The sequence below is a fragment of the Bos taurus genome, chromosome 25, assembly GCF_002263795.3.
Source record: "Bos taurus isolate L1 Dominette 01449 registration number 42190680 breed Hereford chromosome 25, ARS-UCD2.0, whole genome shotgun sequence".
In the NCBI taxonomy this organism is placed as follows: Eukaryota; Metazoa; Chordata; class Mammalia; order Artiodactyla; family Bovidae; genus Bos; species Bos taurus.
In genome coordinates this window covers 17,032,285-17,047,269 of record NC_037352.1, presented here as the reverse complement: position 1 = coordinate 17,047,269, position 14,985 = coordinate 17,032,285, and the positions used below count along the sequence as shown (strand labels likewise).

Below are 14,985 nucleotides of genomic sequence, written 5' to 3'. Positions count from 1 at the left end.
CATGTGTAGACATGTGTCCCAAATGGGGCTGGAGAGAGGTTCCTCAATAATGACCGACAGGCCTGGAAAGAAAGGAAGATTTCCCCCGAGACCGCTGAGCTGTGTGTGTGTCTCCTGTCAAGCTCCCTGGCTGCAGAGAAGGCCTGACTAGTTGAGATGAATGAGGTGAAGCTTAAAGAGAAGCTGTCTGTGAGATAGATGGAGAAAAAGAGAGTCCAGATGGCCCTGAGCTCCTGGCTTCAGACCCAGAGGCCCTGGTTCCTGTAACTCATCCAACAAATACCTCTGAGCACCTGCTATGTGCCATGCCAGGCTCTGTACTAAAGTGCTGGAAGGTAATTCTACCTTCTCTTCTTTGTTTACCCACATCCTTCCCACAGCACAAGCCTTGGGCCTGGGTGAGCTGGCTTTCTGTCACTTGCAACCAGAAGAGTCCTAGCGAAGACACCTTGATATCTAAAGGAGAAAAAAACTCTGCATGTTTAGAATAAAACCTATTGTGATAAATTAAGGAAGTGCTGCATCAGTTACTACACCAGAGGCCAAGAGGCAGTGGCAATGTCTGCATTGCCTTGAACAGGCTCCTTCTGCAGGACGGATGCTTTTGGTCACTGTCCACTGAAGCCTTACCTTGGGGTGAACTGAGCCAATCATGTCCAGACAAGGGTGGGTCTCCATAAGCTGGGCCAGGACCTTCATCACCCACATAAGCAGGATTCACTGGAATGAAGAGACAAGACAATTAATCCCACACTAGTTACTACTGAGCACACAATGGTCAGCAGGACCTTGTTAGTGGGCCATAACTCAGAGTTTGAAAAATACTTGTCTGGAGGGATGAATAGATGGAGCTCAGAGGGGTTTGTGTGCTAAGTTGCTTCAGTTATGTCCCACTGTTTGTGACCCCATGGACTGTAGCCCACTAGGCTCCTCTGTCCATGGGATTCTCCAGGCAAAGATACTGGAGTGAGTTGCCGTTTCCTCCTCCAAGGAATCTTGCTGACCCAGCAATCAAACCCACGTCTCTGTCTCCAGCATTGGTAGACAGGTTCTTTACCTCTAGCACCACCTGGGAAGCTTCAGAGGAGTTTAGGACAGTGAAAATACTCGGTAGGATACCCTTATGATGGATACAAGTCATTATATATTTGTTGAAACCCATAGAATGTACCACCCAGGGTGAAACTTAATGTAAGCTAAGGACTTTGGGTGATAATGATATATCAATGTAGGTTCAGTTGTAACAAATGTCCCACTGTGGTGGGGGACCCTGATAATGAGTGAGGCCATGCACGTGTTCCCTGGAGTAAGAAATGGCAATCCATTCCAGTGTTCTTGCTTGGAGGGTTCCATGGACGGAGGGGCCTGGCGGGCTATGGTCCAAGGAGTCTCAGGGAGTCAGACACAACTGAGTGACTGAGCACACACGCACGCACGTGTGGGGCACAGGGTTGTTGAGAACTCTGTCACCTTTTCCTCGATGTTACTGTGAACCTAAAACTTCTGTTATAAAAAAGTCCTGCTTTTAAAAATTAAAGAAATTTTGTTGAGATGATTACAAAGCTTCCTTCTAGTTGTAGCCTTTTATGATGACACATGAATAAATCTGGAATTTGGCATGATTTTCTTAGGGACAGAGTCTACTTTTGACATCTACATGACAGTGTCACATTTCAATATATTTTTATTCAACTCATGATAAACAATGAAGTCTAATTCAACTCATGATAAACAATGAACTCCATAACAGAAAAATTGGAGCACATTTTGATGGAAATGTACGAAATTATACTGTGGGAGGTTCTGGAACTTCTTGCCAAGGATCAGTTCCCAGCTTTGCTGCTTTATTAACTGTGTGCTCTCTGGCATATGTTACTTAATAGTCTGAGTTTCAATATCTTAGTCTGTAAATCAGGATAATAATAGGCCTTCACATAGGATTGTTGGGGAAATTGAAGCAGTTAATTTTTGTTGGGGAAACTGAGTCAGTTAATACGTGTAACTGATATAACTATGTATAAAAGTGCTTGAAACAAATCCCAGAACACCACAAACTCTTAATACATACTATTGTGGTAAACCAGTTGGTTTTCAGCAAACATTACACTTCCTCCACTTTGGACACCTCCACTGAGGTTGGACTGGTCATGTGACTTGCCTTTACCCGTGGGACACAGCAGAAACGACAGTTTGCTAGTTCCAAACCAAGGACTCAGAGACATCATATGTTTCTGCTCTCCACTTTGTGTGTTTCCAGCTTATGCCATGGGATGAAAATGGCCCAGGTTAGTTCACTGGGTCAAGAAGGACACTATGCCTAGACAGAGTCTGTGAACTCAAATCAGACACAACCAAACACAATGTGGTTCAGTTAAACTCCAAGCAAACCCACAGATGTGTGGGTGAGAAATAAATGATGCTGATTGTGCAACGCTGGGTTTTAGAGTTGTTTGTTACGCAGCATTCCTGTGGCAACAGCTAACTGGTACATCCCTTACAGCTATTGCTTTTAATTCAGTTAGCATTGCTCAAGCACCTACTGTGTGCCAAGCATTAGGAAAATCACATGGAGCCTTGGAAGATACATGGATGAAATGGGTTCTCCTTAAGAAGTGCATAGTCTAACAAGATGGTATAGCCCTGGACAAGAGAATGCTGGGGCTACAACCTTGGTCCTAAAAGGAGCCCAGAGAATGAAGCCACACTTTATGTGGCCACTTTTAAAAACAGCTTTTTAATTCCAGTGTTCTGTGGAGCTTGGTGGTCAGCAATCCATATTTTCCCTGCTTCTACCCAGCAGTAAAGTGGAGTCAGAGAGATTGGCTGATACAGGCTCTTTTGATTTAGTAGCTAGGTAACTTTGAGCACATTTCTCTCTGAACCTCAGTTTTCCTCTCTGTAACAGGGAGAACAGTAGTGTCTGCTGCAGAGAAAACAAGACTGTAAAAGTAAAGTGCTTAGCAGAGTCTGCAGAGCATGGGAAACACTCCCAACCAGTTATTAGCTCTGCTTGCATTAGAGGGGGCAGTGTTTCTCAATCCATTTTTTTTTCATTACCAGCCGCCTAAGGAGTCTTTTAAGATATTTCTTGCTCATTGCCCTTCCTCACGACATTATTGATTTATTTATTTTTGGCTGCACTGGGTCTTCGTTGCTGCTGTAGTTGGCTTTCTATAGTTGTGGCAAGTGGGGGCTGCTCCAGTTGCGATCTGCAGGCTTCTCATTGCAGTGGCTTCTTTTGTGGTGGAGTGTGGGCTCCAGGTGCATGGGTTTCAGTACTGTGGCACCTGGGCTTAGTTGCCAGTGGAATGTGGGATCTTCACGGACCAGGGATTGAACCTGTGTCTCTTGTACTGGCAGGTGGATTCTTAAACACTGGACCAACAGGGAAGTCCCCCCGTGACATTTTAATACCATAGTTATACTGTATAACCACGTGTTTGTGTATCTTCTTTATACATAAAAAGAGGAAGGTTTTTTTCTGGCCTTTTCAATACATTTTCACCCCTTGAGATACACATGCCCCACTGAGAATGCCTGGTATGAAGGTTTGGAATAGCCCAGCTGAATGTTTTCTCTGCAAATGTGTAACAGTCCGCATTTTTCCTGAGTGTGTGGCAATGCATCCCATCTCCTCCTCCCCGTCTTCTTCAATCTCTTCCCTACCAGTCAGGGCTGAGCAGTCTTTCATATGCACCAACCAGCACTTGGACCCCATGCTCTGTTCAAGGCTGAGCACTCCCTTCTCCAGCTCTGAATTCCTATAACGTCGACTTGTGCCACGAGCTGGCTTTCTCTATCAGAAAAGTCCCCCTTTTTCCTCTCAGAAGACTGGTAGAATCATCTTTACCTCCCAGAGCTAAACCTTTACACACAGCAGATTCTGAGAATGATGTGATTTTTCACATATTATCCATCTGTTTGCTCATTTTCTTTAGTCTTCATGTGCTCTTGTCACCTCCTCATCTAGGCTTTAAGTACCATGAGGACAGAGCTGCTTCTAACTCTCCATGTCCCTAGCAGGTTCCAAAAATACAAATGCTGACCATGTGAACACCTTTAGGAGGGGCTTAACTAAAGCTGCCCACTGGCAGCCAAGCAAACTGAATCTAGTCTACCAGTTGTTTTGTTTGCTCAGCACAGGAATTTTATTTATTCATTTTAAAAGTTATTTTGAAACATGTAAAAACCCAGATTTCTGGCTTCTCTAGAAAAATCTGAGGATCTGGCCATACTAAGACCATCTTTCTCACATAACCACCATGGGCTTGAACCTGACCATCAGCCTCCACACACGGGCACCACTCCTGCCCAAAGTGCTCAGATAAATGATGATACTGCTTCTCTTCTCGACACCCTCAGGGTTCAGCCCTTGTAAAGTGGGTGTTTGAAGGAAGAGGGGTAAACCACTTCCCTCACTGATCTTTAATGACTGGTCCCAAGCCCAGTGAATTTTATTTTCTTCCCAGGAAATGATCCTCTTCTTAACAAATGCTTACCATAGCCATTGCCAGGAGCACCTGGATACGGATTTGCCATCCCCACAGATTTCATTTCAATGCTTTCAGGATAATCAACATCTTCTCTCCCAAGGATGCCCAAGGGGCCGACACCCTCATGATGAAACGAGGGCTGGACTGAAGATGTTCTGCTGAGCATTCTGCAATCCCAAAATGATGAATCAGTATTCATCTGGTAGCACAGTAAGGACAGTCATCCATCCACCCATCCACCCATCCATCCATTCCACTGAATGCCAACCATGCATGGGCGAGGGGAAGAGAACACAAAGACAAAGACATGGGTTGTTGACCCTCAAGGAACTCTCCATACAGTCTGGTCGAGCTTCTTAAACACAACCATAAGCAATTACAATACAAGTAGCAACTGGTGAATATAAGAAGTCAGGTCCAATGAGTTCACAGGAAAGAGAAAATTTGGGCTGAGAGTTTGAAGGGAGTCTACATGGAAAAGAGACAGCTGCCCTGGGATTGGAAGGATAAATCCATACATAAAGAGTTAGGAGTAGGGCATCCAAAGATGAAGAACAGCACAAGTAAAGTGCTGACCAGAAAGTGCTGAACATATAAAAGGAATGCTATGGAAGTCAATTAACCTGGAACAAAGATTCTCAATTTTATGTATATATCAATTCCCAGGCCTCACCCCAAACAACTAAATAGAAGCTTTGAAAGTTGGGCCCAGGTATTTGTATGATTTTTAAGGCCCCCCCAGGTAGTTAGGTAATTATAAGCATCAGCCAAGATTAAGAACCACTGACCTACAGTATAGGGTTGAGGTAGGGAGAGGATGGGCTTCCCAGGTGGCTCAGTGGTAAAGAACCTGCCTACCAGTGCAGGAGATGTGGGTTCGATCCCTGGGTTGGGGAGATTCCCTGGACAAGAAATAGCAACCCACTCCAGTATTCTTGCCTGGGAAATCCTATGGACAGAGGAGCCTGGCAGGCTAGAGTCCATGGGGTCGCAGAAGAGTCAGACACGACTTAGCAACTAAAGAACAACAACAGGGAGGGGATAGCAGAAGCGGGAGGAGGCCAGTCAGCCTGGGCTCTGGCTGGCATCTTACACTGGCCCAGCACATCCTCATTCTTAGGATATCGTAAGTGAAGTGGCGGAGTCTTTCTCCCAAAGATTATGGAGAACTATGGAGGGTAATAAACAAGGGAGTGAGAGGTCAAAGGTATATTTTCAATAATGAATCAGGCAGTGGGGGATAAGACCAAGGAGGACATTTTGACCTAGTCCTTTTAATCCTCCTATTTAGGTTCCGAAGACATTTGATCCCACTACACACCCAAATCCCATAGTTTTGTTTCTGGTTGTTCAGTCACTAAGTCATGTCTAACTGTTTGCAACCCTATGGACTGCAGCATTCCAGGCTTTCCTATCCTTTATTATCTCCCAGAGCTTGCTCAGATTCATGTCCACTGAGACGGTGATGCCATCCAACCATCTCATCCTCTGTCTCCCCTTGTCCTCCTGTCCTCAATCTATCCCAGCATAAGGGTCTTTTCCAGTGAGTCGGCTCTTCACACCAGGTGGCCAAAGTATTGGAGTTTCAGCTTCAGCATCAGTTCTTCCAATGAATATTTAGGGTTGATTTTCTTTAGGATTGACTGGTTAGATCTCCCTGCAGTCCAAGGGACTCTCAAGAGTCTTCTCCAACACCACAATTCAAAAGCATCAATTCTTAGGCACTCAGCCTTCTTTATGGTCCAACTCTCACATCCATACATGCCTACTGGAAAGACCATAGCTTTGACTAGATGGACCTCTGTCAGCAAAGAAATGTCTTTGCTTTTTAATATTCTGTCTAGGTTTGTCATAGCTTTCCTTCCAAGGACTAAGTGTCTTTTAATTTCGTAGCTGCAGCCAGAATCTGCAGTGATTTTGGAGTCCAAGAAAATAAAATCTGTCACTATTTTCACTTTTTCCCCTTCTATTTGCCAGGAAGTGATGGGACCAGATGCGATGATCTTAGTTTTTTGAATGTTGAATATATTTTTAAAGTAATTATTGAATTTGTTACAATATTGCTTCTAGGTTTTTTTTAATATTTTGGTTTTTGGGCCTCTTCGTCTTCGCTTTCTGCCATAAGGGTGGTGTCATCTGCATATCTGAGGTTGTTGATATTTCTCCTGGTAATCTTGATTCCAGCTTGTGCTTCATCCAGCCCAGCATTTCACATGATGTACTCTGCATATAAGTTAAATAAGCAGGGTGACAACATACAGCCTTGATGTACTCCTTTCCTGATTTGGAACCAGTCCCTTGTTCCATGTCTGGTTCTAACTGTTGCTTCTTGACCTGCATACAGGTTTCTCAGGAGAAGGTAGTCTGGTATTCCCATCTCCTTAAGAATTTTCCACACTGTACTGTGAGCCACACAGTCAAAGGCTTTAGCATAGTCAATGAAGCAGAAGTAAATGTTTTTCTAGAATTCCCTTGCTTTTTTTTTGATTCAACGGATTTTGGCAATTTGATCTCTGGTTCTTCTGCCTTTTCTAAATCCAGCTTGTACATCTGGAAGCTCTCGGTTCACATACTGTTGAAGCCTATCCTGAAGGATTTATGTTGAATTCATAAATATTACCAGTAGAAATAGTACATACAAAATAAAACTCACATTGGTTAGAATTTCACACAGTAAATTTGTTACAGGTTAAAAATAGCCTGAAAAATAAATAAATAATCACATGCTGTTGGCAACATGAACATTGAGAAACTTAACGCAGGAAAAATTAGATTTGGTAGAACTGTCACCCAAGGTTAACACTGTTAATGGCCCAAACTGTACTAATAAAATTTGTCAATGACTAAAACTGTTGGAAGATTAAAATCTTTTTGACAAAATTTAGATCTACAGAATCTGAATCAGGAAAAATTAGACTTAAAGAAACCTCCTTAGAGGAATCCTAACAATGGCAAAAACTATAATCAATAAAACTTGATGAAAGCAACAGCAATGGAGAAGATCAATGAGCCAAATCTGCTCTACACATGGAAAGTGGTCAATTCTGGCAATAATTTCAGCAAAATAAAGATGAAAGTAGAAAAAGTCAGAAGTGGCTCAATCACCTTGTATAAAAATAATTGAGTTAGATGGATTCCATTTCAAAAGATTTTCTTGATTAAAGTGCATTCCTGTTGATATAGTTCTGGTTAAAAGGTTTGGGTTCATAATTATCACCTTAACCCTAATCTCATTGGTGAAGTAGCAGGGTCAAAACAGTGCGATCTAAATGTTTTGCAGGGACTAGGCAGGAAGAGATAAGAGACTGGGAAGGATGTTATTCAAGCAAGAAGTTATGAAAGATTATCAGTTAAGAGCATGAAGCCTCAGGCTGAGAATCCAAGGCCCAGGTGAGTTATACAGGTAAGCGTGAAAGTTTCACCATAAATCCAGGTCATGGAAATCATCATCATATGTGTCCTTATCCCAATTAAGTTAAACATTAATTGACTTAATGATCTAACCTTCATCTCCCATCCCCACTGGAAGGAGATTCCAGCACTTACTGCCTGGCCATTTCCGGGTCCTCTGAAGAGCCATAATCATGACCATTCTCAGCACCTGGGTAATCAGGCTCTCCCCAAAAGTTTGGAGAGTTCCGATGGTCTTCAGCACCCAGATAGTCTGGTTCTCCAAAAAAGTGTGGATGGTTAGATTGACTCTCAGCACCTGGATAATCAGGCTCTCCCAGAGAGTCTGTGTATGCCTTGACTCTGGGGCTAGCATGCTCCGGATTCCTTCTGGAGCCTGGATGGTTTGAACTGGCCCTGGGGCCAGAAGAGTTCAAGTTTTCCTGAGCTCCAGGGTAGTCTGGTTCTCCCAAGGAGTCGAGATAATCTGGATTTATTCTGGAGCCTGTGTAGTTTCCACTGCCTTTGGAACCAGGAAAATCAGGATTTTGTTGAAACTGAGAGTAGTCTGGCTCTCCAGATGAGCCTGGTTGGTATGGATTCCTCCGAGATCCAATATACTCTGGTTCTGCCAAAGGTTTGGGATAGTCTGTCCCTGCAGAGTATGGATGGCTCGTGGTGCCAGGGTAGTCTGGATTACTCTGACATCCAGGATAATCTGGTTCTGCTAGAGACCCAAGATAGTCTGGACTTGTTCTGGACTCTGCTGGGTATGGGTTGCTCCTGGTGCTGGGTTCATCTGAGTTGTTCAGAGGACCTGGAGATTTCAAATACCTCTGAGTATGGTTTTGAGACCCAGAATAGTCAGGGTAATCTGGGTCTTCCTCATAAGCGCTATTCCTGTAGGCAAACATGTTTACTCTGGAGCATTAAAATGCATCTGCATTTATTCAGCAATCTCTTTCTTTATCTGAAAAACAAAAGGAAGAAAACGTCAGATTTTTTTCCCTGTCTTCCCTGCAATAATTGATGGTTACCTTGCAGTATCTGTTCTTTTTCCCTTCCTAGTTAGGTACACAACTGTCCAAAATAGAGACTATATCTCCCAGCCCCCTGTGCCTCTAGGTGCAGCCATGAGAGTGGGCAATGAGATGTGGGCAGAAGCGGTGTATATTCCTTCTGGGCTGTGCTGTAAAAGAGTAGGGGTATTCCTCCCTTTCTCAGTCTTCCCACTTCCGTGGACTGGAATGTGGAAATGATGGGGTGCCATTTGGACCATCTGTGGATGGTGACTGCAGCCATGAAATCAAAAGATGCTTGCTCTTTGGAAGGAAAACCATGACAAACCTAGACAGCGTATTAAAAAGCAGAGACATCACTAGGCTGACAAAGGTCCGTCTAGTCAAAGCTATGGTTTTTTTCCAGTAGTCATGTATGGATGTGAAGCCTGAGGGCCAAAGAATTGATGATTTCAATTATTGGTGCTGGAGAAGACCCTTGAGAGTCCCTTGGACTACAAAGAGGTCAAGTCAGTCAATCCTAAAAGAAATCAACCCTGAATGTTCATTGGAAAGACTGATGCTGAAACTGAAACTCCAGTACAAGGAGGGGAGAAAATTTAAAGAAAGGATTAATAGGATTTGTGGACTGACCTAATATGGGAAGGGTGAGAGCTAAGGAAAAATCAGAAATAAACTTCACAGTTTGAGCCAGCATGATTAGATAAATGGTGATACTTTTGAAAGAAGCAAGTAGACCACTTTTAAAGTTCAGCCAATGTTTACAGATTTCTCTCTATATAAAAACGAAAAGGGTTAGACTTTTTTTGAGTAATCAGAGCTAAAGAATTAACCTTCTGCCACTGTCATCTACAACCTTTTCAGCATAGCAGAAAGTTTTTCATTATTTGTGTCCCTGTCCAGCATCCACCTGTCTCTTTTGTAGTAACATTTTCCCTCTCAATTCATGTCAGCCAGGTGTAAGTGTGTGACCCAATCAGAATTATTTGCTTCTTGGCCACAGTGATTGAGTCAGAGCCAGTAAGACTCAATTCTGGGAGTTTTATCAGAAATGTTGAAAAAGAGAAGCTCTCTCTTTTGGTTGGACTTGGGACTTAGAAAGTTATAAGCCTGAAGCTGCCAGAGGTCACCAGGGAAGGAGGCCTGCCTGAGAGTAGTGCCCACAGCAAAGAGAACAGAACCAAGAGATAAACAGAGAAGGATCAAATGCTACGACATCGTTTAAGCACCTGAATCCAGCCATGCGTGAAGGCAGCCAGCCACTGGATGCTTGAGTCATTACATTCTCCTTTTGACTTACAGTTGTTTGGGTTGGGTTTTTCTCGTACACAAATGAAAGAGAATTTCAATGAATATGCTGAGTTTTACAAACAGAAACATTCACACAAATTGAGTGCTAGAAAGGCTAAATGCTGGGCTTTATGGCAACTTATTTTTCATTACATGGAAAATGAACTCATTGATTTACTTATATTGTAAGACTAGAAATTAATATATATTTAAGATTTAGGATTTCTGTGCCCTACTAAAACCTTAGCTATTACTATTACATCTAACAAACTAAATGTGCCTACTAAATCTAAGAAAATAAAACCTGGTATGATACCAGCCTAAGAGAAAGAAGTATGTCCACCAAAAGGTAATGAGAGTGCTCATAGATGCTTTTCTTACATAAGAGTCAGAAATTGCAAACAAGCTAACAGTAGAATAAGTAAATGAATTGTGGCATATTCATACAATGAAACACTATACAGCAGTAACAAAGATGGAACTTCTGTGACATGCAATGACATGGATTCATCTCACAGAGGCAATGATGATTGCAATTCAGATACAAAAGACTACAGACTGTATATCATTTATACAAAGTTCAAGAGCAGGCAAACTAAATAATGGAACTAGAAGTCAGAATAGTGATTACCTTGGGGAAGGGAGGAGACGGGAAACAAGATGAGTGAGCAAGCCTCTGGGATTCTAGAAATGTCCTCCTCTTGATCTGGGTGGTGGCTACATGGTGGCATGTGTGTGCACATCAAGGACACATAAGAACTGTGTGGATGCGTGCATGCTTGGTTGCTCAGTTGTGTCCAACTCTTTGCAACCTCATGGACTGTAGTAAGAACTGTGTACCTCTCTATAAATATACAACCTCTTACTCTTAAAAAGAAAAAGAAAATGAGAAAGCTCTAAACCAGAAACCATAATGTGAAACTTTCTATTTCCCCTTCTATTTCCTTCTAATTATACTAGCTGAAAATAAATGAATGGCTCTAGCTCACAAACATTACCAGTTTTCTCACATATGCATCACAGAACATCTGAGTGGATGAAAGCAAAAACTAGGCGAGGACAGGACACGTTATCTGAATTGAATCATCTGTTGTCAGTTCAGTTCAGTCCCTCAGTCATGTCCAACTCTTTGTGACCCCATGAACTGCAACAAGCCCCGCCCCCTGCCAATCAGCAATGCCCAGAGCCTGCTCAAACTCATGCCCATCGGGTCGGTGATGCCATCCAAATAACTCACCCTCTGTCTTCCCCTTCTCCTCCTGTCTTCAGTCTTTCCCAGCATCAGGGTCTTCTCAAATGAGTCAGTTCTTTGCATCAGGTAGCCAAAGTATTGGAGTTTCAGCTTCAGCATCAGTCCTTCCAATGAATATTCAGGACTGATTTCTTTAGGATGGACTGGTTGGATATCCTTGCAGTCTAGGAGACTCTCAAGAGTCTTCTCCAACACCACAGTTCAAAAGCATCAATTCTTCAGTGCCCAGTTTTCTTTATGGTCCAACTCTCACATCCGTACATGACCACTGGAAAAACCATAGCCTTGACTAGACGGACCTTTGTTGGCAAAGTAACGTCTGTTTTTTAATATGCTGTCTAGGTTGGTCATAGCTTTTCTTCCAAGGAGCAATCGTCTTTTAATTTCGTGGCTGCAGTCACCATCTGCAGTGATTTTGGAACCCAGGAAAATAAAGTCTCTCACTGTTTCCATTGTTTCCCCAACTATTTGCCATGAAGTGATGGGACCGGATGCCATGATCTTAGTTTTCTAAATTGAGTTTTAAGCCAACTTTTTTCACTTTCCTCTTTCACTTTCATCAAGAAATTCTTCAGTTCTTCTTTGCTTTCTGCCATAAGGGTGGTGTCATCTGCATATCTGAGGTTATTGATATTTCTCCCAGCAATCTTGATTCCAGCTTGTGCTTCATCCATCCCAGCATTTCTCATGATGTACTCTTCATATAAGTTAAATAAGCAAGGTGACAACATACAGCCTTGATGTACTCCTTTCCCAACTTAGAACCAGTCCATTGTTCCATGTCCAGTTCTAACAGTGGCTTCTTGACCTGCATATACATTTCTCGGGAGGCAAGTCAGGTGGTCTGGTATTCCCATCTCTTGAAGATTTTTCCACAGTTTGTTGTGATCCACACAGTCAAAGGCTTTGACATAGTCAATAAAGCAGAAGTAGATGTTTTGCTGGAACTCTCTTGCTTTTTCGATTATCCAGTGGAGGTTGGCAATTTGATCTCTGGTTCTTCTGCCTTTTCTAAATTCAGCTTTAGAAATATCTGGAAGGTCTTGGTTTACGTACTGTTGAAGCCTCACTTGAAGGATTTTGAGCATTACTTTGCTAGCATGTGAGATGAATGCAGTTGTGCGGTAGTTTGAACATTATTTGGCATTGCCTTTCTTTGGGATTGGAATGAAAACTGACCTTTTCCAGTCCTGTGGCCACTGCTGACTTTTCCAAATTTGCTGGCATATTGAGTGCAGCACTTTCACAGCAACATCTTTCAGGATTTGGAATAGCTCAACTGGAATTCCATCACCTCCACTAGCTTTGTTCGTAGTGATGCTTCCTAAGGCCCACTTGACTTCACATTCCAGGATGTCTGGCTCTAAGCGAGTGATCACACCATCATGGTTATCTGGATCATGCAGATCTTTTTTGTACAGTTCTTCTGTGTATTCTTGCCATCTCTTCTTAATATCTTCTGCTTCTGTTAGGTCAACACCATTCCTGTCCTTTATTGTGCCCATCTTTGCATGAAATTGTCCCTTGGTATCTCTAATTTTCTTGAAGAGATCTCTAGTCCTTTCTATTCTATTGTTTTCTTCTATTTCTTTGCATTGATTACCAAGGAAGGCTTTCTTACCTCTCCTTGCTATTCTTTGGAACTCTGCATTCAGACAAGTATATCTTTCCTTTTCTCCTTTACCTTTTGCTTCTCTTCTTTTCTCAGCTATTTGTAAGGCCTGCTCAAGCATTTTGTGTTCTTGCATTTCTTTTTCTTGGGGATGGTCTTGATCACTGCCTCCTGTACAATGTCACGAACCTCCAACCACAGTTCGTCAGGCACTCTGTCTATCAGATCTAACCCATTGAGTCTGTTTGTCACTCCCACTACATAATCATAAGAGATTTGACTATGTGATGCTGTGCAATGAAATGGTTAGGAATCAAGCCCTTGGCATCGGGTTTAGTTTCTATCTGCTAGCTGTGTGGACTTGGGCAAATCACTTAATCTCTTTGATTCTATTTGCTCATTTATCCAATGCTGACTAATAATGCCTCATAGAGTTGGAAGGAGTGAACAATATGGGGCACATAAAGAACTGGCATCAAGGAAACATTCACTGAATAGAAGATATTATTTACCACTATTTTGATTTATGTGTAATGAAAACCCTGGCAGGTTTCACAAGAAAGAAGGCTTGGTGGACAACAAAAGTTCATTCCATGGATGGACCTAGAGATTATCATACTAAGTGAAGTAAGTCAAACAGAGACAGACAAATGTGATGTTACTTACATGTGGAATCTAAAAAAAAAAAAAATGATACAAAGGAACTTATTTGCAAAACAGAAACAGACCCACAGATACAGAGAAATTTATGGTTACCAAAGGGGAAAGGTATGGGGGAAAGATAAACTAGGAGTTGGGATTGGCAGATACAAAATACTATGTATAAAATAGATAAATGACAAGGTCTTACTGTATAGCACAGGGAACTATGTTAATATCTTTATAATAAGCTACATGGAATTCCCTGGTGGCTCAGATGGTAAAAGAGTCTGCCTTCAATGCGGGAGACCCGAGTTTGATCCCTGGACCCAAGGAGACCCTCTGGGGAAGAAAATGGCAACCCACTCCAGTATTCTTGCCTGGTACATCCCATGGATGAGGGGGCCTGGTGGGTACAGTCCATAGGGTCGCAAAGAGTCAAACACAACTGAGCAACTCCACTTTATTCATTATATGTATAGGCTACATATAGTTGAAAAGAATCTGAAACAGAATATGTGTGTGTGTGTGTGTGTGTGAGACCAACCTAGACAACATATTCAAAAGCAGAGACATTACTTTGCCAGCAAAGGTCCATCTAGTCAAGGCTATGGTTTTTCCAGTGGTCATGTATGGATGTGAGAGTTGGACTATAAAGAAAGCTGAGCACAGAAGAATTGATGCATTTGAAATGTGGTGTTGGAGAAGACTCTTGAGAGTCCCTTGGACTGCAAGGAGATCCAACCTGTACATCCTAAAGGAAATCAGTCCTGATTATTCATTGGAAGGACTGATGCTGAAAGCTGAAACTTCAATACTTTGGCCACCCGATGCAAGAACTGACTCATTTGAAAAGACCCTGATGCTGGGGAAGATTGAGGGCAGGAGGAGAAGGGGACGACAGAGGATGAGATGATTGGGTGGCATCACTGACTCAATGGACATGAGTTTGAATAAACTCCAGGAGTTGGTGATGGACAGGGAGGCCTGGTGTGCTGCAGTCCATGGAGTCGCAAAGAGTTGGACATGACTGAGCGACGGAACTGAACTGATGTGTGTGTGTGTGTGTGTGTGTGTATGAATTCATATATAGAAACTAATAAAATGTTGTAAAGCAACTTATACATCAATTTTTAAAAATTCAGGCATTCAACTAGGACATTTTTAAAAATAGAAATCCTTTATAATAAAGTAGAAGGAAAAGAAATTCTAGCAAATTCCTCAATTGACATAGTGACTGTAAATGAGAACTAAATTTTGGTGTGAGCTTCTTTTTAGTGCAGACTGAAA

At 42.3% G+C, this 14,985-nt stretch overlaps 1 protein-coding gene across 3 annotated transcripts in view; it reads right to left on the bottom strand.

The window, feature by feature from the left end:
• TMC5 (transmembrane channel like 5) overlaps positions 1 to 14,985 on the bottom strand; it is a 78,387-nt gene that overhangs the window by 46,389 nt on the left and 17,013 nt on the right. For all 3 annotated transcript variants that reach the window (XM_002697978.6, XM_010819332.4, XM_010819336.4), the window contains 3 exons: positions 8,040 to 8,853; positions 4,500 to 4,660; positions 631 to 720 (listed from right to left, as the gene is read on the bottom strand). In XM_002697978.6, the coding sequence (XP_002698024.1) occupies positions 631 to 720; positions 4,500 to 4,660; positions 8,040 to 8,797 (1,009 nt within the window). In that variant the 5' untranslated portion in view covers positions 8,798 to 8,853. The remainder of the gene's footprint in view (positions 1 to 630; positions 721 to 4,499; positions 4,661 to 8,039; positions 8,854 to 14,985) is intronic.